The sequence below is a fragment of the Pseudophryne corroboree genome, chromosome 5 (genome assembly GCF_028390025.1).
Source record: "Pseudophryne corroboree isolate aPseCor3 chromosome 5, aPseCor3.hap2, whole genome shotgun sequence".
Taxonomy (NCBI): domain Eukaryota; kingdom Metazoa; phylum Chordata; class Amphibia; order Anura; family Myobatrachidae; genus Pseudophryne; species Pseudophryne corroboree.
In genome coordinates, this window is record NC_086448.1 from 81751791 (window position 1) to 81778245 (window position 26455).

The 26455-nt window shown below is 47.4% G+C and overlaps 1 protein-coding gene across 2 annotated transcripts in view; it reads right to left on the reverse strand.

The window, feature by feature from the left end:
* ANKIB1 (ankyrin repeat and IBR domain containing 1) overlaps nucleotides 1–26455 on the reverse strand; it is a 220438-nt gene that overhangs the window by 144544 nt on the left and 49439 nt on the right. For both annotated transcript variants that reach the window (XR_010177583.1, XM_063921412.1), the window contains exon 2: nucleotides 11339–11601. Coding sequence is in view for 1 of the 2 variants with exons in the window: in XM_063921412.1 (XP_063777482.1) it covers nucleotides 11339–11526 (188 nt within the window). In the remaining variant the exon portion in view is untranslated. The remainder of the gene's footprint in view (nucleotides 1–11338; nucleotides 11602–26455) is intronic.

Sequence of the window (26455 nt, forward strand, 5' to 3'; positions counted from 1 at the left end):
CTATTAACCAACCAGACCCATTCTAGCCACATAACACCCATACTCTACTCCCTTCACTGGCTGCCAGTAAGATGGCGAATCATCTTCAAGATTGGCTTACTGAGTTTCAAAGCACTACATGACCAGGGCCCAAGGTACCTGAAGCAGCTTCTGACCCCATACTGCCCCACTCGATTACTGTGATCTGTAGATGAAGGTCTTTCAGCAGTACCTAGAATCTCCCGTAATTCATCTGGGGGTCGAGCTTTTAGTCATGCGGCTCCGACTCTATGGAACTCACTTCCCCGCACAGTGCGAGAGGCCCCAACTATAGAATCCTTCAAAAGTAGACTCAAGACCTTCCTGTTTACTCAAGCATTTCCATAATGTCCCTTTAGTATCTACATGCTTCTGTATTTTCTGAAAAGCTTTTCTGTACTTTATTATTTTCTGTACTATATTATGCTAGGTATCTGTTAAGCGCCTTGAGTCCTATTGGAGAAAGAGCGTTATATAAATAAAATGATTATTATTATTATTTACAAACTCAGTAAGAATGCAAGGTTATATGGTTAGTTTATGTGTTAGGAGCCCGTTTAAGGTTCCTACCGCGGCTCTCCTCCTTATAATAACTCCTGTACCGAGTGTAGGTTGTTGGGAGTATCCCTGGAGGAGCAGGCAATTTGCTGCAGGGTCTGTATGCAGAGAAATGGTGCCAGGAACCCTGTAGTCCCGCTCTGAGATGGCTCCGCCCCCTGCAATGGCGCCAGAGCTATAGTAATCTTTATACTGGCAAAAGTCTCCTCATAGTGTGTGAAATGAAGCCCCATCACCTATTTCCACTGCGTTGCCAGTCTTCGCGGGGGGCTATGGGATCACCCAAGAGGGAGTCCGTATGCTCGCCCAGCGTCCTCGCCGCACCAAGAAACGGGGGGACCCCGCTAGCGGGACCCACCGGCAACACTCACCACTCTTCTGATCTTCAGGTTCTATGCTGGGCGTGTGCGGCGTGCTGCGGGTGTGTGCGCGAGAGCGCAACGCCTGAGGTACACTGACCGTTGTCCTGTCAGCAAGATCTGACTCAGCACCTCCAGGCGGCTGGTGTCGGTCCCCCACCCCCACTCCCCAGGCTCCCTCGGTGCAGGTAGGCTGTTGCCCAACAGCATACCTGAAAATAATAAATAATGAAAATAAACTGAAGAAAACTCTCTGGAGCTCCAGAGTGTGCATCCTCTCCTGAGGGCACATCTTTCTAAACAGAGCTGTGAGGGAGGGCATAGAGGGGAGGAGCCAGCACACCCTGTGGAAGAAATTTAAAGTGCACCAGCTCCTTTGGGCCCCATCTATACCACATCATATTAAGTGTTCCCAGTATCCCTTATGGATGATAGAGAAAACACCGGCCACCCTGAGTAACTTGAGAATTACTCAGATAACTGATAGTCCCGCACTGTGATCAATGCTGTGTGCTTGGCAGCAGCAGCGGGTCACAAAGCCGGCAGGAGGCATCTGCACAGGATGCCTCCTATGGCATTAGCATATTTTCGCACAGCCGCTGGGTACAAAGACGCAGCGCCTGTGCAAAACCGTCCATCTCTGAATCAGGCCCTAAAAGTGAAATAAATAGGGAAACCCCAGACATAACTAGCTGATATCCAGTTGACAGTAAAAAGATAGGCATTCAATAGGTCAACCCCAAATGGTTGAAATTCAAAGGGTCTACAGGGTCAAAAGGTATACAGGTAAAAGGTAGGCAAATTCAAAAGATCGACGTGAAAATGGTCGACACTAGTTTTTTTTTGGGGGGGGGGCGTCCATTCTTCTTTAATTTGTCTCAGATACGGTAAAACATTTAAAATGACACAAAAAAAAGTGTCTACCTTTTTGTGTCGACCATTTTCATGTTGACGTTTTTTTACGTCAACCAAATCGACCATTTGGGGTCGACCTATTTGACGGTCTATCTTTTTACTGCAGATCTATTGCACCTCATGCAACCCCTCTGGATGATGGAGTTCTGTAGCTGTGATGGAGAGGCGCAGAGAAGGGGTGTGGTATGGTAGGTCGACAGTAATCAGGTTGACACTGCATAGGTCGACAGTAACTAGGTCGACATTAGTTTTTTTATGTATTTTTTTGGTATCGTTTTCGCCGTACAGTGACCGGGAACCCCAGTTAGTGCACCGTGTCCCCTCGCATTGCTCGCGGCTTCGGGCAAGGGGCCTAACTCCGCTACAGCTGCGCTAGGCACAGGTTACTATTCCCAATCGTAGTCCGCGTGGATCGATAAGTATGAAAAAGTTAAAAAAAAAAAGAAACAAAAAATTTGAAAAACTCATGTCGACCTTTTGACCTAGAACATGTCGACCTAGAAACCCTGTTGACGTAGTTACTGTCGACCAATAGTGATCGACCTAGACACTGTTGACCTAGAGACCGGATACCGCAGAGAAGGGGGTCTGACAGAATGAGGAACAGGTTTAGCAAGAAGAGTGTATGCAAAACAAATAAGAGAAGTAAAGATGAAGAGGTGACTGTGGAGAGGAGCAGCAGTAGGGAAAAGTGAGAAGAAAAAGAAATAAATAAAAGGAAGTTACAGAGAGAAATCTGCAGGAAGAGAGAAGATGTAGACTGATGAAACTAAAGATGGGTATTTTAAGGAACCTACTATTTATCAAAGGTAGATCTTTGTTTTTGCTGGATTTAAAGATTCTCTCCGGTGATTTAAAAAAAATAAAAAAGAAAGTTCACATTTTAAAAAAACAGCCCTGTAAAAATAATTTCTATCACCATGGTGAGCTGCAATAGTAAATAAGACTACTTTTCAGTGATATCTGGTGAATAGACCCTAAAATAGTGACAGCGAGTGATCGGATTTAAAATCAACAGAGCGCAACATAAACCAGAGTGAACAAATTATTTTACATAGGGAGAGCGGAAACGGTGGTGACGAGAGCGACAGCCAGTTACAGCACAGACTGCACACATTCTAGGAGAACATGATGCCTTCCGGCGGGGCGCCATGTAGCACCTAACCCACAATTTCCAGGACAATGCCCTGCAATGAGAATGACAGCAGACAGAGCATCTTCCAGCCAGACATTACAGGAGTCAGATTACTAGAACTATATGGGATGCGGTTAATATACCGCCTGTCAGGATCCCGGCGTTCAGGATACTGACAACTATACATCACAGATGCCAGTAAATATACCAAGTCTCAACATTCTTATCAAATCTCCATACACACTTTACCTGACACAGGTTATATGGATCAAAAGAAAATATCCAATAGTTCTTTTATACAGAATGCTGGTGGTTTAATATTAAAGCAGCTTCTGCCCAGGCAGCCAGAATGATTAGACTTCCCTTTGAAAGGCTATGGAGATCTTTTACTATATACCTGCAGTCTGGAGACATGCAATATTTGAAGGACGTATTATATTATAAATGGTTACCACTGACTAGTCACTGAAATGTTTGGAACGTTGAACACTTACAATGTAATAATGTGTTGAACAATAGAGACCCATAAATGTTCTATAGGAAAGTTTTGTAATATAAGAATTAGATTGATTACTGCAGTCTATTAGATCAGACTACGGTTTCTTATAATAGACCAACTGCTGAAAAGCCGAAGACACACACCTCTTTATTGTGTTATTAATGATTAGCTGGGCTACAGAGAGACCTCTATACGTTCTAATCAGGAAGTAAAATTCCCCGCTACATACCTGCCAACATATGGTAGGTGGGAAGAGGGACCAACTGCCCTGAAAAGAGGTGTGGCACTGCAGCATGCCCACATTTCCAGCACTCCCTGAGCTGCCCCCAGGCTCTCCCCCGCACTGTTTAGATGCTGTGCGCGTGGCATCTATTCACCAGCGGCTGTGCTATGCAGAGCAGCTGAGAGACAGTGCTTCCCCAACCTTTCCTCCTGCGGGAAAATATGGCCCAAGGTGGGAAGGTGGAACAGTGCCCGAAAATAAACAATATGCAAAAAAAAATGCCGCAAAAGACAGCCAATATTTTTTCTTAGGATTTAATAATAAAAAAATAAGATTTTACTTACCGATAAATCTATTTCTCGTAGTCCGTAGTGGATGCTGGGGACTCCGTCAGGACCATGGGGATTAGCGGCTCCGCAGGAGACAGGGCACAAAAATAAAGCTTTAGGATCAGGTGGTGTGCACTGGCTCCTCCCCCTATGACCCTCCTCCAAGCCTCAGTTAGGATACTGTGCCCGGACGAGCGTACACAATAAGGAAGGATTTTGAATCCCGGGTAAGACTCATACCAGCCACACCAATCACACCGTACAACTTGTGATCTGAACCCAGTTAACAGTATGACAACGTAGGAGCCTCTGAACAGACGGCTCACAACAATAACAACCCGATTTCTTTGTAACAATAACTATGTACAAGTATTGCAGACAATCCGCACTTGGGATGGGCGCCCAGCATCCACTACGGACTACGAGAAATAGATTTATCGGTAAGTAAAATCTTATTTTCTCTAACGTCCTAGTGGATGCTGGGGACTCCGTCAGGACCATGGGGATTATACCAAAGCTCCCAAACGGGCGGGAGAGTGCGGATGACTCTGCAGCACCGAATGAGAGAACTCCAGGTCCTCTTTAGCCAGGGTATCAAATTTGTAGAATTTTACAAACGTGTTCTCCCCCGACCACGTAGCTGCTCGGCAGAGTTGTAATGCCGAGACCCCTCGGGCAGCCGCCCAGGATGAGCCCACCTTCCTTGTGGAATGGGCCTTGACAGATTTAGGCTGTGGCAGGCCTGCCACAGAATGTGCAAGTTGAATTGTGCTACAAATCCAACGAGCAATCGTCTGCTTAGAAGTAGGAGCACCCAGCTTGTTGGGTGCATACAGTATAAACAGCGAGTCAGATTTTCTGACTCCAGCCGTCCTTGAAATATATATTTTCAATGCCCTGACAACGTCCAGCAACTTGGAATCCTCCAAATCGCTAGTAGCCGCCGGCACCACAATAGGCTGGTTCAGGTGAAACGCTGACACCACCTTAGGCAGAAAATGAGGACGCGTCCGCAGTTCTGCCCTGTCCGAATGGAAAATCAGATATGGGCTTTTATACGATAAAGCCGCCAATTCTGACACTCTCCTGGCTGAAGCCAGGGCCAGTAGCATGGTTACTTTCCATGTAAGATATTTCAAATCCGCCGATTTGAGTGGCTCAAACCAATGGGATTTGAGAAAATCCAAAACTACATTAAGGTCCCACGGAGCCACTGGGGGCACAACCGGGGGCTGTATATGTAGTACTCCTTTTACAATAGTCTGGACTTCAGGAACTGAAGCCAATTCTTTCTGGAAGAAAATCGACAGGGCCGAAATTTGAACCTTAATGGACCCCAACTTGAGGCCCATAGACAATCCTGTTTGCAGGAAATGTAGGAATCGACCCAATTGAAATTCCTCCGTGGGGGCCTTCCTGGCCTCACACCACGCAACATATTTTCTCCAAATGCGGTGATAATGTTGTGCAGTCACCTCCTTCCTGGCTTTTACCAGTGTAGGAATGACCTCTTCCGGAATGCCTTTTTCCCTTAGAATTCGGCGTTCAACCGCCATGCCGTCAAACGCAGCCGCGGTAAGTCTTGGAATAGACACGGTCCCTGCTGAAGCAGGTCCCGTCTTAGAGGTAGAGGCCACGGATCTTCCGTGAGCATCTCCTGAAGTTCCGGGTACCAAGTTCTTCTTGGCCAATCCGGAGCCACGAGTATCGTTCTTACTCCCCTTTGCCGTATAATTCTCAGTACTTTTGGTATGAGAGGCAGAGGAGGAAACACATACACTGACTGGAACACCCACGGCGTTACCAGAGCGTCCACAGCTATTGCCTGAGGGTCTCTTGACCTGGCGCAATACCTGTCCAGTTTTTTGTTGAGGCGAGACGCCATCATGTCCACCTTTGGTTTTTCCCAACGGTTCACAATCATGTGGAAAACTTCTGGATGAAGTCCCCACTCTCCCGGGTGTAGATCGTGTCTGCTGAGGAAGTCTGCTTCCCAGTTGTCCACTCCCGGAATGAACACTGCTGACAGTGCTATCACATGATCTTCCGCCCAGCGAAGAATCCTTGCAGCTTCTGCCATTGCTCTCCTGCTTCTTGTGCCGCCCTGTCTGTTTACGTGGGCGACTGCCGTGATGTTGTCCGACTGGATCAACACCGGCTGACCCTGAAGCAGGGGTTTTGCCAGGCTTAGAGCATTGTAAATCGCTCTTAGCTCCAGTATATTTATGTGAAGAGACATCTCCAGGTTTGACCATACTCCCTGGAAGTTTCTTCCCTGTGTGACCGCTCCCCAGCCTCTCAGACTGGCATCCGTGGTCACCAGGACCCAGTCCTGTATGCCGAATCTGCGGCCCTCTAACAGATGAGCACTCTGCAACCACCACAGAAGAGACACCCTTGTCCGTGGCGACAAGGTTATCCGCTGATGCATCTGCAGATGCGATCCGGACCATTTGTCCAGCAGATCCCACTGAAAAGTTCGTGCGTGGAATCTGCCGAATGGAATCGCTTCGTAAGAAGCCACCATCTTTCCCAGGACTCTTGTGCATTGATGCACAGACACTTTCCCTGGTTTTAGGAGGTTCCTGACAAGTTCGGATAACTCCTTGGCTTTCTCCTCCGGAAGAAACACCTTTTTCTGAACCGTGTCCAGAATCATTCCCAGGAACAGCAGACGTGTCGTCGGGGTCAATTGAGATTTTGGAAAATTCAGAATCCACCCGTGCTGTTGCAGCACTATTTGGGTTAGTGCTACTACGTCCCCCAGCTGTTCCCTGGACCTTGCCCTTATCAGGAGATCGTCCAAGTAAGGGATAATTAATACGCCTTTTCTTCGTAGAAGAAACATCATTTCGGCCATTACCTTGGTAAAGACCCGAGGTGCCGTGGACAATCCAAACGGCAGCGTCTGAAACTGATAATGACAGTTTTGCACCACGAACCTGAGGTACCCTTGATGTGAAGGGCAAATTGGGACATGCAGGTAAGCATCCTTGATGTCCAGGGACACCATAAAGTCCCCTTCTTCCAGATTCGCTATCACTGCTCTGAGTGACTCCATCTTGAACTTGAATTTTTGTATGTACAGGTTCAAAGATTTCAGATTTAGAATAGGTCTTACCGAGCCGTCCGGCTTCGGTACCACAAATAGTGTGGAATAATACCCCTTTCCCTGTTGTAGGAGGGGTACCTTGACTATCACCTGCTGAGAATACAGCTTGTGAATGGCTTCCAATACCGTCGCCCTGTCTGAGGGAGACGTTGGCAGAGCAGACTTTAGGAACCGGCGAGGGGGAGACTTCTCGAATTCCAACCTGTAACCCTGAGATATTATCTGCAGGATCCAGGGGTCCACCTGTGAGTGAGCCCACTGTGCGCTGAAATTCTTGAGTCGACCCCCCACCGCCCCTGAGTCCGCTTGTAAAGCCCCAACGTCATGCTGAGGGCTTTGCAGAAGCCGGGGGGGGCTTCTGCTCCTGGGAAGAAGCTGCTTGGTGCACTCTCTTACCCTTTCCTTTGCCTCGGGGCAAATATGACTGTCCTTTCGCCCGCTTGTTCCTATAGGAACGAAAGGACTGCGGCTGAAAAGACGGTGTCTTTTTCTGTTGGGAGGGGACCTGGGGTAAAAAGGTGGATTTCCCGGCTGTTGCCGTGGCCACCAAATCCGATAGACCGACCCCAAATAATTCCTCCCCCTTATACGGCAATACTTCCATATGCCGTTTGGAATCCGCATCACCTGACCATTGTCGCGTCCATAAACTTCTTCTGGCAGATATGGACATCGCACTTACTCTCGATGCAGGAGTGCAAATATCCCTCTGTGCATCTCGCATATATAGAAATGCATCCTTTAAATGCTCTATAGTCAGTAAAATACTGTCCCTATCCAGGGTATCAATATTTTCAGTCAGGGAATCCGACCAAACCACCCCAGCACTGCACATCCATGCAGAGGCGATGGCTGGTCGCAGTATAACACCAGTATGAGTGTATATACTTTTCAGGGTAGTTTCCAGCCTCCTATCTGCTGGATCCTTGAGGGCGGCCGTTTCAGGAGACGGTAACGCCACTTGTTTTGATAAGCGTGTGAGCGCCTTATCCACCCTAGGGGGTGTTTCCCAGCGCGCCCTAACCTCTGGCGGGAAAGGATATAATGCCAATAACTTCTTTGAAATTAGCAGTTTTCTATCGGGGTTAACCCACGCTTCATCACACACTTCATTCAATTCGTCTGATTCAGGAAAAACTACAGGTAGTTTTTTCAGACCCCACATAATACCCCTTTTTGTGGTACATGCAGTATCAGAGATATGTAAAGCCTCCTTCATTGCCGTGATCATATAACGTGTGGCCCTACTGGAAAATACGTTTGTTTCTTCACCGTCGACACTAGATTCGGTGTCCGTGTCTGGGTCTGTGTCGACCGACTGAGGTAAAGGGCGTTTTACAGCCCCTGACGGTGTCTGAGACGCCTGGACAGGTACTAACTGGTTTTCCGGCCGTCTCATGTCGTCAACTGATTTTTGTAATGTGCTGACATTATCACGTAATTCCATAAATAAAGCCATCCATTCCGGTGTCGACTCCCTAGGGGGTGACATCACCATTACCGGCAATTGCTCCGCCTCCACACCAACATCGTCCTCATACATGTCGACACACACGTACCGACACACAGCAGACACACAGGGAATGCTCTTATCGAAGACAGGACCCCACTAGCCCTTTGGGGAGACAGAGGGAGAGTTTGCCAGCACACACCCAAGCGCTATAAATATATAGGAACAACCCTATAGAAGTGTTGTCTCCCTTATAGCAGCTTAATATATATCAAAAACGCCAAAAAAAGTGCCCCCCTCTCTTTTTTACCCTGTTTCTGTAGTGCAGTGCAGGGGAGAGTCCTGGGAGCCTTCCTCGCAGCGGAGCTGAGCAGGAAAATGGCGCTGTGTGCTGAGGAGATAGGCCCCGCCCCCTATTTCGGCGGGCTCTTCTCCGGAGTTTGTGAGACCTGGCAGGGGTTAAATACATCCATATAGCCCCAAGGGCTATATGTGATGTATTTTTTAGCCAGAACAAGGTATTCTCATTGCTGCCCAGGGCGCCCCCTGCAGCGCCCTGCACCCTCCGTGACCGCTGGTGTGAAGTGTGTGACAACAATGGCGCACAGCTGCAGTGCTGTGCGCTACCTCATGAAGACTGAAAAGTCTTCTGCCGCCGGTTTCTGGACCTCTTCGCTTTTCGGCATCTGTAAGGGGGTCGGCGGCGCGGCTCCGGGACCGGACTCCATGGCTGGGCCTGTGTTCGAACCCTCTGGAGCTAATGGTGTCCAGTAGCCTAAGAAGCCAATCCATCCTGCACGCAGGTGAGTTCACTTCTTCTCCCCTAAGTCCCTCGTTGCAGTGAGCCTGTTGCCAGCAGGACTCACTGAAAATAAAAAACCTAAAAACTTTTTCTAAGCAGCTCTTTAGGAGAGCCACCTAGATTGCACCCTGCTCGGACGGGCACAAAAACCTAACTGAGGCTTGGAGGAGGGTCATAGGGGGAGGAGCCAGTGCACACCACCTGATCCTAAAGCTTTATTTTTGTGCCCTGTCTCCTGCGGAGCCGCTAATCCCCATGGTCCTGACGGAGTCCCCAGCATCCACTAGGACGTTAGAGAAAATAAAATAAATTATTAATAATAATAATAATAATAATAATAATAAAAGATTAATGCTTCTTTCAACTAATAATGTATTTGGTCAAAAATACTTTCAATTTTTAAAGACAATTTAAACATTTGCCCTTAAAGTACACTCTCCTCTCCTCTCCCTTCCTCCTACATCTCCAACCTCATATCTCTTCACACCCCCTCCAGCAAGCCACTGAACACTCTCTCTCCTCCCCACTTCTCACTCCCACCATGCAGTGTTCTATGGATTGTTCTCCATCTCTCCATCAGACTCTCCCCCAACTTCCACTGCTTCAAATGCTCAGAAAAAAAACTCAGCTATTCACATTGGTTCTGGCGAACAGGGCCCTCCTTACTCTTCCATACATGCCAAAGTTTGATGCAAGTGTGAAAGAACGCTGGTTGTAGTGCATTTCCCCCTTTGTTACTTTATGTACCATGTTTTGCTCTTTATGACCCTGCGAAAAAATGTGGTTCCTCATAAATAAATGCGAAAAATTATCTGTGGGAGATGACAAAATAAAACTGAAAAACACCCTATTGCGTCAGCTTGCTGTGGTGACTTTAAGTAGAATGCGCAGAGTATAAATCTACCAACACACACTGAACGGTTCCGCTCAGAATACAGTGGGGCAGATGTATTAAGCCTGGAGAAGTGATAAAGTAGTGATAAGTGCAAAGTGATAACGCACCAGCCAATCAGCTCCAAATTACATATTGGAGCTGATTGGCTGGTGCTTTATCACTTCTCCAGGCTTAATACATCTGCCCCACTGTAAGATAGAGAAGCACCCTACTCCTAAAAGGACATCCTGCTTTCAGGTACATATCTTATACCCCTTTTACACCTACGAGCACGGGTCGCAGCCGGGAGCCTGACACGGGAGCTGCCCCCTGCTGCGACCCGTGCTCGGCCCCTTTCCCATCAGCAGTCACAACCCGGCATATGCCGGGTTGGTGACGCTTCTAGCTACACGGCAGGGGCGGCGCAGGGAGATCACATGATCTCCCAGCGCCGCCCATCCATACAGTGTAAACGGGAGCCGTGTCGCATCGACACGGCTCCCGTTTACACTACACCCTACCCGGATCATTCCCGTGTCCTACCCAGGTAAATAGCCGGGTAGGATTCACGGGTCACTTGATCCGGGTTTACCCTTTTCCACTTGCCAAAAACACGGGTAAATGCGCGCCCCCGTGCATTTACCCGTGTTTTTTGAGCTAGTGGAAAAGGGGTATTAGCTAACTCCACTACGTGCTCTAACTTTAAATAAAATACATCTCCTCCCAGCTTTCCTTCTTCAGATGAGGGACACACCACTACTTACACCAGTGTTTCACAACCTCAGTCCTCAAGGCACTCTAACAGTCCAGGTTTTCGTGATATCCATGCTTGAGCAAAGATGGTGAGGTACTTATTAAGGCACCTCTGTTCAAGTATGGCTATCCTAAAAATCTGGACTGTTAGTGAGCCTTGAGGACTGTGGTTGGGATAATCTGACTTATACACTATTGTTGACAGACAATATCAGAGAATAACAAATGACCATGTATCTCTGTATTACGCACAGATAAACCAATAAATATGTTCGCTTCGAGTATTCTTGAAATATAAAATCACAACTCACCGGAGGAGGCGACACATGCCATAGCGCGAAGCATAATGCAGCGGGGTATTATGCTGGTAGGGCTCCCCGTAGGACGTGTTGGGGTCCAGTGACTCTTTCAGCTGAGGGTTGCCTTCATAGATTTGGTAAGCCAGGTTCTCATCCCCATTGATCAACGCTTTACGGAACTTGGTAGTCACGTTTCCCATGGTGGTTGCAAGACTGGCACCTCTCTACCCGACTTTCAGCCTCTTAGCAGGTTGAGCCACAGCATACTGCCCACTCTGGGGGGGGGGGGGAGAAAAGAAAAGAAGAAGCAATTATTGGTGATCTCAGACCGGAACGACCACACAACACACGGACATCGCTGTAGACTGGCTGCAGCACTGTAACAGGGTTCTAATGTAACAAGCTTTATGAAACTTTAACCAACTTCTCAAGTGTAAAATCCGACCCTTGCTAGACAGAGCAGATATGGCATTCCATCACCCAGTAATTTGGATATAAAGTGCATGGAAAACAGATCAGAGTCTCCCTGTCATGAGACTTTGCACAAGTCCTGAGACTCTCAAGAAACTTGGTAGATATATATTATACATATATTAGCCAGGGAAAAAAGAGGATTTCTAGAATCCTCCCACATCAGCAATCCCGCTGCTGTCTAAAGGTCGTCGATGCAGACGACACAGGTCACCAGCTGTAAGTACTGTCTGAAAATATTTTTTCATGTCTGAAAATCTTGATTTCTTTTTTTTTTTCAGTTATACCATACACAGACTGTCCATGAGGGAGAAACCTCACATCCTAAAGCAGAGGCTTACAGAGCAGATCTGCAATGAATGGTTCTCTAAATTAGCCCTTATCAGGTGCATCTGGGGTTTTTTTTGATGGATGATTTACAATGGTTAATGGGCTGATGAAATATCATAGTGACTATTTAAAAATAACTTCAAGTAGCAAGGTTACTTACAACTAAAATGTAAAACATTACCTTAAAAAAAAAGGTAAGTGGGGTTGGTTTTTTATAAAGGCGCCCACGCATACTGCAATTTTCCCGACAAATCAGGTTGTTTCAGACCTAAATGACCACAAATGAAAAGGATGTATGGGATCAAAGAGACGTCCGCTCACAACCGGCAATGTCAGACTTCAATTTTTACGTGTATATTTGTGAATGTTAATCAATTTTTTTTTTCCTACGTCACTGGAATGAATTGCATTTTAGGTTTAAATGTCCATTTAAAGACTAGTACAGATTTAACATGGGGCTTCAACACTGGATGCAGCCATTTTGATAATTAAACCAGTATTAAGCGTACCTATTCATTAAGAACCGGTACGGACAGTGTAATGGTTAGCATTACTGCCTCACAGCACTGAGGTCATGGGTTCGGGTGTCGTACGGTATGCTGGCGCTCAGGCTCCCGGCGGCCAGCATACCGGCGCCGGGAGCCCGACCGCCGGCATACCAACAGCGTGGCGAGCGCAAAGGAGCCCCTTGCGGGCTCGCTACGCGCGCCACACTATTTTATTCTCCCTCCAGGGGGGTCGTGGACCCCCACGAGGGAGAATAGTTGTCAATATGCCGGGTGTCGGGATTCCGGCGCCGGTATACTGTGCGCCGGGATCCCGACATTCGGCATACAGAAGACCACCCCATGGGTTTTCAAGTCCCACCAGAGCCCTAAATGTGTGGAGTTTGTACATTGTCCCCATGCTTGCGTGGGTTTCCTCTGTATGCTCCAGTTTCTTCCCACAGTCCAATAATATACAGATAGGTCACCTGCCTTCCAACAAAAAAAATGAACCCTAGTGCGTGAGTTAATATGTGTTTAGTGTAGACTAGATGGGTCAAGCGGTTCTAAGATTCTAACCTGCGTCAGTTGTGTCTCAGTGACGTTGCTAGTCCCTAGTGGAGACATCAGCAACACACACAAAACAGAAAAAACATGTTTCTAAGACCTGCTCCACCAGTACGCAAAATTATGCTGCCCACACTCCTAAAGGTTTATTGTCAGATCTGGCTGGTCGGAATGAAAACCTGGTAATGGAGGAGAGCAAATGACAATTGACCATTTGCTCCTAAATGCCGTAAAACTGACAAAAAAAACGGTCGTTCAGACAAATTGCTTAAATCCATTTGATTTAAGCAATTTGTCTGAACGACCGTTTTTATTTGTCAGTTTTTACGGCATTTAGGCGCAAATGGTCAATTGTCATTTGCTCTCAGCCGTTACCAGGTTTTCATTCCAACCAGCCAGATCTGACAATAAACCTTTAGGTGTATGGGCAACTTAAGCGGGCGATTCAGTTTGCGGGATATTATTCAGTGGCACACAAGTTATGAAAGAAACTCATCTTAACCAGATTTCCTGAGCACCTCTAAGAAGTGTGAGGAAAACCCAGTCATGTTGCTGGCCTCAATGCACTGTTCTAGAACAATGCATCATGGGTGAGACATTAATTAAAATGCCCCCTTTATCTTTATAGCCCAGAAAAATAAGAATTTACTTACCGATAATTCTATTTCTCATAGTCCGTAGTGGATGCTGGGACTCCGTCAGGACCATGGGGAATAGCGGGCTCCGCAGGAGACAGGGCACATCTAAATAAAGCTTTTAGGATCACATGGTGCGTACTGGCTCCTCCCCCTATGACCCTCCTCCAAGCCTCAGTTAGGTACTGTGCCCGGACGAGCGTACACAATAAGGAAGGATCTTGAATCCCGGGTAAGACTCATACCAGCCACACCAATCACACCGTACAACTTGTGTTCTGAACCCAGTTAACAGTATGATAACAACAAATGAAGTAGCCTCTGAAAAGATGGCTCACAACAATAGTAATAACCCGATTTTTGTAACAATAACTATGTACAAACATTGCAGACAATCCGCACTTGGGATGGGCGCCCAGCATCCACTACGGACTATGAGAAATAGAATTATCGGTAAGTAAATTCTTATTTTCTCTAACGTCCTAGTGGATGCTGGGACTCCGTCAGGACCATGGGGATTATACCAAAGCTCCCAAACGGGCGGGAGAGTGCGGATGACTCTGCAGCACCGAATGAGAGAACTCCAGGTCCTCCTTAGCCAGAGTATCAAATTTGTAAAATTTTACAAACGTGTTCTCCCCTGACCACGTAGCTGCTCGGCAAAGTTGTAATGCCGAGACCCCTCGGGCAGCCGCCCAAGATGAGCCCACTTTCCTTGTGGAGTGGGCCTTTACAGATTTAGGCTGTGGCAGGCCTGCCACAGAATGTGCAAATTGGATTGTGCTACAGATCCAACGTGCAATCGTCTGTTTAGACGCAGGAGCACCCATCTTGTTGGGTGCATACAATATAAACAACGAGTCAGATTTTCTGACTTCAGCTGTCCTTGAAATATATATTTTTAATGCTCTGACAACGTCCAGTAACTTGGAGTCCTCCAAGTCGCTAGTAGCCGCAGGCACCACAATAGGCTGGTTCAAGTGAAAAGCCGAAACCACCTTAGGGAGAAAATGAGGACGTGTCCGCAGTTCTGCCCTGTCCGAATGGAAAATCAGATATGGGCTTTTGTACGATAAAGCCGCCAACTCTGAAACTCTCCTGGCTGAAGCCAGGGCCAATAACATGGTTACCTTCCATGTAAGGTATTTTAAATCTACCGATTTTAGAGGCTCAAACCAATGAGATTTGAGAAAATTCAAAACTACGTTCAAATCCCACGGTGCCACTGGAGGCACCATTGGGGGTTGTATATGTAGTACACCTTTGACAAAAGTTTGTACTTCAGGAACTGACGCCAATTCCTTCTGGAAGAAGATTGATAAGGCCGAAATTTGAACTTTAATGGACCCCAATTTTAGGCCCATAGACAATCCTGCTTGCAGGAAATGTAAGAATCGACCCAATTGAAATTCTTCCGTTGGGGCCTTTTTGGCCTCACACCACGCAACATACTTTCGCCAAATGCGGTGATAATGTTGTACAGTCACTTCCTTCCTAGCCTTCATCAAGGTAGGAATAACTTCCTCTGGAATGCCCTTTTCTTTTAGAATCCGGCGTTCAACCGCCATGCCGTCAAACGCAGACGCGGTAAGTCTTGGAACATACAAGGTCCCTGCTGAAGCAGATCCCTTCTTAGAGGTAGAGGCCACGGATCCTCCGTGAGCATCTCTTGAAGTTCCGGATACCAAGTTCTTCTTGGCCAATCCGGAGCCACTAGTATTGTTCTTACTCCCCTTTTCCGTATAATTCTCAGTACCTTTGGTATGAGAGGCAGAGGAGGGAACACATACACTGACTGGTACACCCACGGTGTTACCAGAGCGTCCACAGCTATTGCCTGAGGGTCTCTTGACCTGGCGCAATATCTGTCCAATTTTTTGTTGAGGCGAGACGCCATCATGTCCACCTTTGGTTTTTCCCAACGGTTCACAATCATGTGGAAGACTTCTGGATGGAGTCCCCACTCTCCCGGGTGAAGGTCGTGTCTGCTGAGGAAATCTGCTTCCCAGTTGTCCACTCCCGGGATGAACACTGCTGACAGTGCTATGACATGATTTTCCGCCCAGCGCAGAATCCTTGCCGCTTCTGTCATTGCTCTTCTGCTTCTCGTGCCGCCTTGTCGGTTTACGTGGGCGACTGCCGTGATGTTGTCCGACTGGATCAACACCGGCTGACCCTGAAGCAGCGGTTTTGCCAGGCTTAGAGCATTGTAGATCGCTCTTAGCTCCAGTATATTTATGTGAAGGGACGTCTCCAGGTTTGACCACACGCCCTGGAAGTTCCTTCCCTGTGTGACTGCTCCCCAGCCTCGTAGGCTGGCATCCGTAGTCACCAGGACCCAGTCCTGTATGCCGAATCTGCGGCCCTCTAACAGATGGGCACTCTGCAACCACCACAGGAGAGACAACCTTGTTCTTGGTGACAGTGTTATCCGCTGATGCATGTGCAGATGCGATCCGGACCATTTGTCCAGCAGATCCCACTGAAATGTTCGTGCATGGAATCTGCCAAATGGAATTGCTTCGTAAGAAGCCACCATCTTTCCCAGGACTCTTGTGCATTGATGTACTGACACAGTTCCTGGTTTTAGGAGGTTCCTGACAAGTTCGGATAACTCCCTTGCTTTCTCCTCCGGGAGAAACACCTTTTTCTGAACCGTGTCCAGAATCATTCCCAGGAACAGCAGACGTGTTGTCGGGGTCAATTGAGATTTTGGAAGATTCAGAATCCACCCGTGTTGCTGAAGCACTACCTGGGTTAGTGCTACACCGACTTCCAGCTGTTCTCTGGACTTTGCCCTTATCAGGAGATCGTCCAAGTAAGGGATAATTAATACGCCTTTTCTTCGTAGAAGAACCATCATTTCGGTCATTACCTTGGTAAAGACCCGAGGAGCCGTGGACAAACCAAACGGCAGCGTTTGAAACTGATAATGACAGTCTTGTATCACGAACCTGAGATACCCTTGGTGTGAGGGGTAAATTGGGACATGCAGATAAGCATCTTTTATGTCCAGGGACACCATGAAGTCCCCTTCCTCCAGATTCGCTATCACTGCTCTGAGTGACTCCATCTTGAACTTGAATTTCTGTATGTACAGGTTCAAGGATTTCAGGTTTAGAATAGGTCTTACCGAACCGTCTGGCTTCGGTACCACAAATAGTGTGGAATAATACCCCTTTCCCTGTTGTAGGAGGGGTACCTTGACTATCACCTGCTGAGAATACAGCTTGTGAATGGCTTCCAATACCGACGTCCTTTCTGAGGGAGACGTTGGTAAAGCAGACTTTAGGAACCGGCGAGGGGGAGACCTTTCGAACTCCAACATGTAACCCTGAGATATTATCTGCAGGATCCACGGGTCCACTTGTGAGCGAGCCCACTGATTGCTGAAAATCTTGAGTCGACCCCCCACCGCTCCCGAGTCCGCTTGTAAAGCCCCAGCGTCATGCTGATGGCTTTGTAGAACCCGGGACGGGCTTCTGGTCCTGGGCAGGGGCTGCTTGCTGCCCTCTCTTACCCTTTCCTCTGCTTCGCGGCAGATAAGACTGTCCTTTTGGTCGCTTGTTTTTATAGGAGCGAAAGGACTGCGGCTGAAAAGACGTTGTCTTTTTCTGTTGGGAGGGGGTCTGAGGTAAAAAAGTGGATTTGCCGGCAGTTGCCGTGGCCACCAGGTCCCAAAGACCGACCCCAAATAATTCCTCTCCTTTATATGGCAATACTTCCATATGCCTTTTGGAATCCGCATCACCTGACCACTGTCGCGTCCATAAACTTCTTCTGGCAGATATGGACATCGCGCTTACCCTTGATGCTAGAGTACAAATATCCCTCTGAGCATCTCGCATATAAAGAAACGCATCCTTTAATTGCTCTAGAGTCAATAAAATACTGTCCCTATCCAGGGTATCAATATTTTCAGTCAGGGAATCCAACCACACTACCCCAGCACTGCACATCCAGGCTGAGGCTATTGCCGGTCGCAGTATAACACCAGTATGTGTGTATATACTCTTCAGTGTAGTTTCCAGCCTCCTATCTGCTGGATCCTTGAGGGCGGCCGTATCAGGAGACGGCAACGCCACTTGCTTTGATAAACGTGTGAGCGCCTTATCCACCCTAGGGGGTGTTTCCCAGCGCGCCCTAAGCTCTGGTGGGAAAGGGTATAATGCCAATAACTTCTTGGAAATTAGCAGTTTTCTATCTGGGTTAACCCACGCTTCATCACACACGTCATTCAATTCCTCTGATTCTGGAAAAGCTACAGGTAGTTTTTTCACCCCCCACATAATACCCCTTTTTGAGGTACCAGCAGTATCAGAGATCTGCAAAGCCTCCTTCATTGCCGTGATCATATAACGTGTGGCCCTATTGGAAAATACGTTTGTTTCTTCACCGTCGACACTAGATTCATCTGTGTCGGTACCCGTGTCGACTGACTGAGGTAAGGGACGTTTTACAGCCCCTGACGGTGTCTGAGACGCCTGAGCCGGTACTAACTGGTTTTCCGGCCGTCTCATTTCGTCAACTGACTTTTGTAATGTGCTAACATTATCACGTAATTCCATAACTAAAGCCATCCATTCCGGTGTCGACTCCCTAGGGGGTGACATCACCATTACCGGCAATTGCTCTGCCTCCACACCAACATCGTCCTCATACATGTCGACACACACGTACCGACACACAGCAGCCACACAGGGAATGCTCTAATCGAAGACAGGACCCTCTTAGCCCTTTGGGGAGACAGAGGGAGAGTTTGCCAGCACACACCAAAAGCGCTATAAATGTATATAAACAACCCTAGAAGGTGTTGTTTTTGATATAGGCGCTTTTAATATATCAATATCGCCAAATTATGCCCCCCTTCTCTTTGTTACCCTGTTTCTGTAGTGCAGTGCAGGGGAGAATCCTGGGAGCCTTCCTCACCAGCGGAGCTGAGCAGGAAAATGGCGCTGAGTGCTGAGGAGAATAAGCTCCGCCCCTTTTTCGGCGGGCTTTTCTCCCGGGTTTTAAGAAAACTGGCCTGGGTTAAATACATACATATAGCCTTAATGGCTATATGTGATGTATTTTTCGCCACTAAAGGTATTTAATATTGCTGCCCAGGGCGCCCCCAGCAGCGCCCTGCACCCTCCGTGACTGAATCAGTGAGACGTGTAGCAACAATGGCGCACAGCTGCAGTGCTGTGCGCTACCTTCATGAAGACTGAGGAGTCTTCTGCCGCCTGCTTTCCGGACCTCCGATCTTCAGCGTCTGTAAGGGGGGTCGGCGGCGCGGCTCCGGGACGAACCCCAGGATGACCTGTGTTCCGACTCCCTCTGGAGCTAAGTGTCCAGTAGCCTAAGACTCCAATCCATCCTGCACGCAGGTGAGTTGGAAATCTCTCCCCTAAGTCCCTCGATGCAGTGATCCTGTTGCCAGCAGGATTCACTGAGATTTAAACCTAAAAAAACTTTGTCTAAGCAGCTCTTTAGGAGAGCCACCTAGATTGCACCCTTCTCGGACGGGCACAAAAACCTAACTGAGGCTTGGAGGAGGGTCATAGGGGGAGGAGCCAGTACGCACCATGTGATCCTAAAAGCTTTATTTAGATGTGCCCTGTCTCCTGCGGAGCCCGCTATTCCCCATGGTCCTGACGGAGTCCCAGCATCCACTAGGACGTTAGAGAAATAAACATATTGTTCCAAACCTCATTTGCTTGGTATGCTTCCAATTCCATATCACAGAAAAAGTAGAATAAAGAAGCAATATAACTACAGGGCCTATAAAAAAAAAAAAAAAAACCCTCTTTTCTCACGGGAACCCCCACCTACAAACACAAAAGTCACGTTATTGATAAGTTAATGTTGCCAATTTCCCCCAAAATGGCTTGAAACTATAGTACATGTGGACATCCATCAATGAGGAACGAGAACCATTAAAACTTGTTTGGAGTGTAATCGATACTGGCTGAAACCAAAGATGGCTGGTGACAGAGTGTGCAGTTACTTATTAATCATATCATGGGGCAGGGGGAGATTTATCAAAGCTTTGCGAGAGATTAAGTGGAGAGCGATAATACTAACCAGTCAGCTCCCAACTGCCATGTTACAGTCTGTTTTTGAAAAATGGATTGGTTGGTACTTAAACTCTCTCCAAGCTTTGACAAATATCCCCCATAACTGCTGGAAAACCGATATTCAAAAATGGTCCGTTGACGTGAGAAGCCAAACTGCACACGGATCAGAATGATGAGGGCCATAAATTAGAACTCTAGTCACACAAGTAGTACAACAGTGTGTCTGGGTCAGGAGAGATTTATCAAATCTTGGAGAGAGATAAAAGTACTAAGCAATCAGCTCCTGTCACTTTACAGGCTGTGTTTTCACAAATGATAGTTAGGAGCCGATTTGTTGGTACTTTAGCTCTTCTCCAAGCTTTGATGTCTAGTACCACTGCCGCTCATGGGCTACTAGTCCGCCAACATCTCAGTAGTGGGCAGATTCATCTGCCACTTGTGGCTATCAATCGCAGTGACCGATATCTTACTGTGCTCTTATAGAAAAGCCAATGAATAGAACCAAAATTCAACATTATCTTCCCATTAATGCAATGCTGCAGAATAAGTATCTCACAAACATCATAAGTCCACCAAACCTCTGCTAGACCATATCATCAAGTGTGGCTGAAATGTAGCAACCACCCTAGGAGACCCACAAATTTGCAATATGAAGGACACTATGGTGACTTACAGCATGGAGCTGAACTTTAGAACCTTCGGTTAAACCCATCACAGAGCCAACTGGACAGAACATTAAGCATCTACTGGTAGAAAACATTCCATGACATTTTCTAAGACACCAACCACCCTTACTGTCACAATAATGGATCCCTTTCTATATAATGATGTCAGCCTTCAAGGCCAAAACATCATCTTCATAAATGCAAAGCACTGGAAACAATGGCCTCTTCCGTTAGGTCCTGCGGTACCGCCTTCCCTGATCAGTTACAGCAAAACCACCAGGGGTCCTGGAGAGATGGCCGCCACAATTGCTCCAGCTATCCTCAGGACAAATGTTGTGCTTGATGCTGGAAGCTTTCCCTTTATTTTTTATTATTATTCTATTCCCCAGAACTTTGTTCTGTTTTGAGTCATATGCCTAAGACCCATCAGCTGATCATCCAACACATGGTCTCTGCCATATGGCAAAACGTCCTGTCTAGCCCCATGTGACACGTACCAGGGGTACAGATGTCTATTTATAAGGACTGCAACAATATGAACAGCTGAGCTCTATAAAACCATGGGTTGTGGCCTTTATATCAGACATCAGTCTAGCACTTGACATACTGTCAGCTGGCACAGCGCCCTATAGGGTGGATCTGCAGTCCACAACTGCATGTTACAAACTAGAATATTGTTTAAGCTTTTTTTTTTGTTTTGAGAGGATTCAGATGAAGAGGATACTAAAGGGCAGCACTAATTGGCTACTATTAGTTAGAGATAATGTGCATCATCAGTGAAAGCGAATGAAATTTTTTTTTAGGCTTTAGGGAGTCTATTTACTAAGCTTTGGAGAGAGATAAAGTGGATGGAGATAAAGTACCAAGCAATCAGCTCTTGTCGTTGTCAAACAGCTGGTACTTTATCTCCTTCTACTTTACTTCCCTCCAAGGCTTAGTAAATAGATTCCTTAAGGGGGGTACACACACAGCGATTTTTACTTAATTTCTAAGCAATCTGACTAGATTAGAAATTAAGCACACATCGCTCCACGTGGAGGGTGCGGCGACAGCGATGTGCAGTCCCGCGCGTCGCTATCGCCGGCTCTAGATTTGGCATGCATGCATGCCAAATCTAGTTATACACCTTTTCCACTAGCTCAAAAAATAAGAATTTACTTACCGATAATTCTATTTCTCGTAGTCCGTAGTGGATGCTGGGAACTCCGTAAGGACCATGGGAATAGCGGCTCCGCAGGAGACAGGGCACATCTAAAGAAAGCTTTAGGATCACCTGGTGTGCACTGGCTCCTCCCCCTATGACCCTTCTCCAAGCCTCAGTTAGGATACTGTGCCCGGACGAGCGTACACAATAAGGAAGGATTTTGAATCCCGGGTAAGACTCATACCAGCTACACCAATCACACTGTACAACTTGTGATCTGAACCCAGTTAACAGCATGATAATAGAGAAGCCTCTATAAAAGACGGCTCACTACAACAATAACCCAAATTTTTTGGTAACAATAATTATGTACCAGTATTGCAGACAATCCGCACTTGGGATGGGCGCCCAGCATCCACTACGGACTACGAGAAATAGAATTATCGGTAAGTAAATTCTTATTTTCTCTGACGTCCTAGTGGATGCTGGGAACTCCGTAAGGACCATGGGGATTATACCAAAGCTCCCAAACGGGCGGGAGAGTGCGGATGACTCTGCAGCACCGAATGAGAGAACTCCAGGTCCTCCTCAGCCAGGGTATCAAATTTGTAGAATTTTACAAACGTATTTGCTCCTGACCAAGTAACTGCTCGGCAAAGTTGTAAAGCCGAGACCCCTCGGGCAGCTGCCCAAGATGAGCCCACCTTCCTTGTGGAGTGGGCATTTAAAGATTTTTGGCTGTGGCAGGCCTGCCACAGAATGTGCAAGCTGAATTGTACTACAAATCTAACGAGCAATCGTCTGCTTAGAAGCAGGAGCACCCAGTTTGTTGGGTGCATACAGGATATACAGCGAGTCAGATTTTCTGACTCCAGCCGTCCTGGAAACATATATTTACAGGGCCCTGACCACGTCAAGCAACTTGGAATCCTCCAAGTCCTTAGTAGCCGCAGGTACCACAATAGGTTGCTTCATGTGAAATGCAGAAACCACCTTAGGTAGAAATTGAGGACAAGTCCTCAATTCTGCCCTGTCAGAATGAAATATTAAATAAGGGCTTTTATATGATAAAGCCGCCAATTCTGACACACGCCTGGCTGGAGCCAGGGCTAACAGCATCGTCACCTTCCATGTGAGATATTTTAAGCCCACAGTGGTGAGTGGTTCAAACCAATGTGACTTTAGGAAACTCAACACAACATTGAGATCCCAAGGTGCCACTGGAGGCACAAAAGGAGGCTGTATATGCAGTACCCCTTTTACAAATGTCTGAACTTCAGGCACTGAAGCCAGTTCCTTTTGGAAGAAAATCGACAGGGCCGAAAATTGAACCTTAATGGACCCTAATTTTAGGCCCATAGACAGTCCTGTTTGCAGGAAATGGAGGAAACGACCCAGTTGAAATTCCTCTGTAGGGGCCTTCTTGGCCTCCCACCACGCAACATATTTTCGCCAAATGCGGTGATAATGTTTTGCGGTTACGTCCTTCCTGGCCTTGACCAGGGTAGGGATGACTTCATCTGGAATGCCTTTTTCCTTCAGGATCCGGCGTTCAACCACCAAGCCGTCAAACGCAGCCGCGGTAAGTCTTGGAACAAACAAGGCCCCTGCTGGAGCAGGTCCTTTCTTAGAGGTAGAGGCCACGGTTCGTCCGTGAGCATCTCTTGAAGTTCCGGATACCAAGTTCTTCTTGGTTAATCCGGAGCCACGAGTATCGTTCTTACTCCCCTTTGCCAATAATTCTCAGTACTTTTGGTATGAGAGGCAGAGGAGGGAACACATACACTGACTGGAACACCCACGGTGTTACCAGAGCGTCCACAGCTATTGCCTGAGGGTCTCTTGACCTGGCGCAATACCTGTCCAGTTTTTTGTTGAGGCGGGACGCCATCATATCCACCTTTGGTTTTTCCCAACGGTTCACAATCATGTGGAAGACTTCTGGATGAAGTCCCCACTCTCCCGGGTGTAGATCGTGTCTGCTGAGGAAGTCTGCTTCCCAGTTGTCCACTCCCGGAATGAACACTGCTGACAGTGCTATCACATGATCTTCCGCCTAGCGAAGAATCCTTGCAGCTTCTGCCATTGCCCCCCTGCTTCCCGTGCCGCCCTGTCTGTTTACGTGGGCGACTGACGTGATGTTGTCCGATTGGATCAATACCGCCTGACCCTGAAGCAGGGGTTTCGCTTGACTTAGGGCATTGTAAATGGCCCTTAGTTCCAGAATGTTTATATGAAGAGATGTCTCCAGGCTTGACCCTAAGCCCTGGAAATTCCTTCCCTGTGTGACTGCTCCCCAGCCTCGCAGGCTGGCATCCGTGGCCACCAGGACCCAGTCCCGAATGCCGAATCTGCGGCCCTCTAGAAGATGAGCACTCTGCAACCACCACAGGAGGGATACCCTTGTCCCCGGTGACAGGGTTATCCGCTGAAGCATCTGAAGATGCGACCCGGACCATTTGTCCAGTAGGTTCCACTGGAAAGTCTTGCGTGGAATCTGCCGAATGGGATTGCTTCGTAGGAAGCCACCATTTTTACCCAGAACCCTTGTGCATTGATGCACTGAGACTTGGTTCGGTTTTAGGAGGTTCCTGACTAGCTCGGATAACTCCCTGGCTTTCTCCTCCGGGAGAAACACCTTCTTTCTGGACTGTGTCCAGGATCATCCCTAGGAACAGAAGACAAGTCGTCGGAACCAGCTGCGATTTTGGAATATTGAGAATCCAATCGTGTTGCCGCAACACTACCTGAGATAGTGCTACACCGACTTCCAAGTGTTCCCTGGATCTTACCCTTATCAGGGAATCGTCCAAGTAAGGGATAACTAAAATTTCCTTCCTTCGAAGGGATATCATTTCGGCCATTACCTTGGTAAAGACCCGGAGTGCCGTGGACCATCCCTACGGCAGCGTCCGAACTGATAGTGACAGTTCTGTACCATAACCTGAAATACCCTTGGTGAGAAGGGTAAATTTTTACATGAAGGTAAGCATCCTTGATGTCCCGAGACATCATGTAGTCCCCTTCTTCCAGGTTTGCAATCACTGCTCTGAGTGACTCAATTTTGAATTTGAACCTCTGTATGCAAGTGTTCAAAGATTTTAGATTTTAAAATCGGTCTCACCGAGCCGTCTGGCTTCGGTACCACAATAGTGTGGAATAATACCCGTTCCCTGTTGCAGGAGGGGTATCTTGATTATCACCTGCTGGGAATACAGCTTGTGAATGGTTTCCAAAACTGCCTCCCTGTCAGCGGGAGACGTCGGTAAAACAGACCTTTGGAAACGGCGAGGGGGATACGTCTCGAATTCCAATTTGTACCCCTGAAATATTACCTGAAGGATCCAGGGGTCTACTTGCGAGTGAGCCCACTGCGCACTGAAATTCATTGAGAACGGGACCCCACCGTGCCTGAACTTGTAAAGCCCTAGCGTCATACTGAGGGCTTGGCAGAGGCGGAAAAGAGTTTCTGTTCCTTGGAACTGGCTGATCTCTGCAGCCATTTTCCTCTCCCTCTGTCACGAGCAGAAAAGAGGAACCCTTTTGTCCGCTTGCCAACCAGGACTGCGCCTGATAATACGGCGTCTTATTTTGAGAGGCGACCTGGGGTACATCCCCTTTTTTGTTAAGGCAATACTTCCAAATGCCGTTTGGAATCCGCATCACCTGACCACTTTACTGGTATAATTGGACAACGCACTTATACTTGATGCCAGTCGGCAAATATTCCGCTGTGCATCATGCATATATAGAAATGCATCTTTTAATTGCTCTATAGGCAATAATATACTGTCCTTATCTAGGATATCAAATTTCCAGTCAGGGAATCCGACCACGCCAACCCAGCACTGCACATCCAGGCTGAGGCGATTGCTGGTCGCAGTATAACACCAGTATGTGTGTAAATACATTTTAGGATACCCTCCTGCTTTCTATCAGCAGGATCCCTAAGGGCGGCCATCTCCAGAGAGGGTAGAGCCCTTGTTCATACAAGCGTGTGAGCGCCTTATCCCCCCTAGGGGGTGTTTCCCAACGCACCCTAACCTCTGGCGGGAAAAGGTATACTGCCAATAACTTTTTAGAAATTATCAATTGTTATCGGGGGGAAACCCACGCATCATCACACACCTCATTTTATTTCTCAGATTCAGGAAAACTACAGGAAGTTTTTCCTCACCAAACATAATACCCCTTTTTTTGGTGGTATTTATATTATCAGAAGAGTGTAAAGTTTTTCCATTGCCTCAATCATGCAATGTGTGGCCCTATTGGAGATCACGGTTGTCTCTTCACCGTCGACACAGGAGTCAGTATCCGTGTCGGCGTCTGTATTTGAGGTAACGGGCGCTTTAGAGCCCCTGTATGAGACGTCTGGACATGCACAAGCTGAGTAGCCGGCTGTCTCATGTCAACCACTGTCTTTTATACAAAGCTGACACTGTCACGCAATTTCAACAGTACATCCACTCAGGTGTCGACCCCCCAGGGGGTGACAACACTATTACAGACACTCTACTCCGTCTCCTCATCATTTTTCTCCTCATACATGTCGACACAAACGTACCGACACACAGCACACACACAGGGAATGCTCTGATAGAGGACAGGACCCCACTAGCCCTTTGGGGAGACAGAGGGAGAGTTTGCCAGCACACACCAGAGCGCTATATATATACAGGGATAACCTTATATAAGTGTTTTTCCCTTTCTAGCTGCTGTATTGTTTATACTGCGCCTAATTTGTGCCCCCCTCTCTTTTTTAACCCCTTT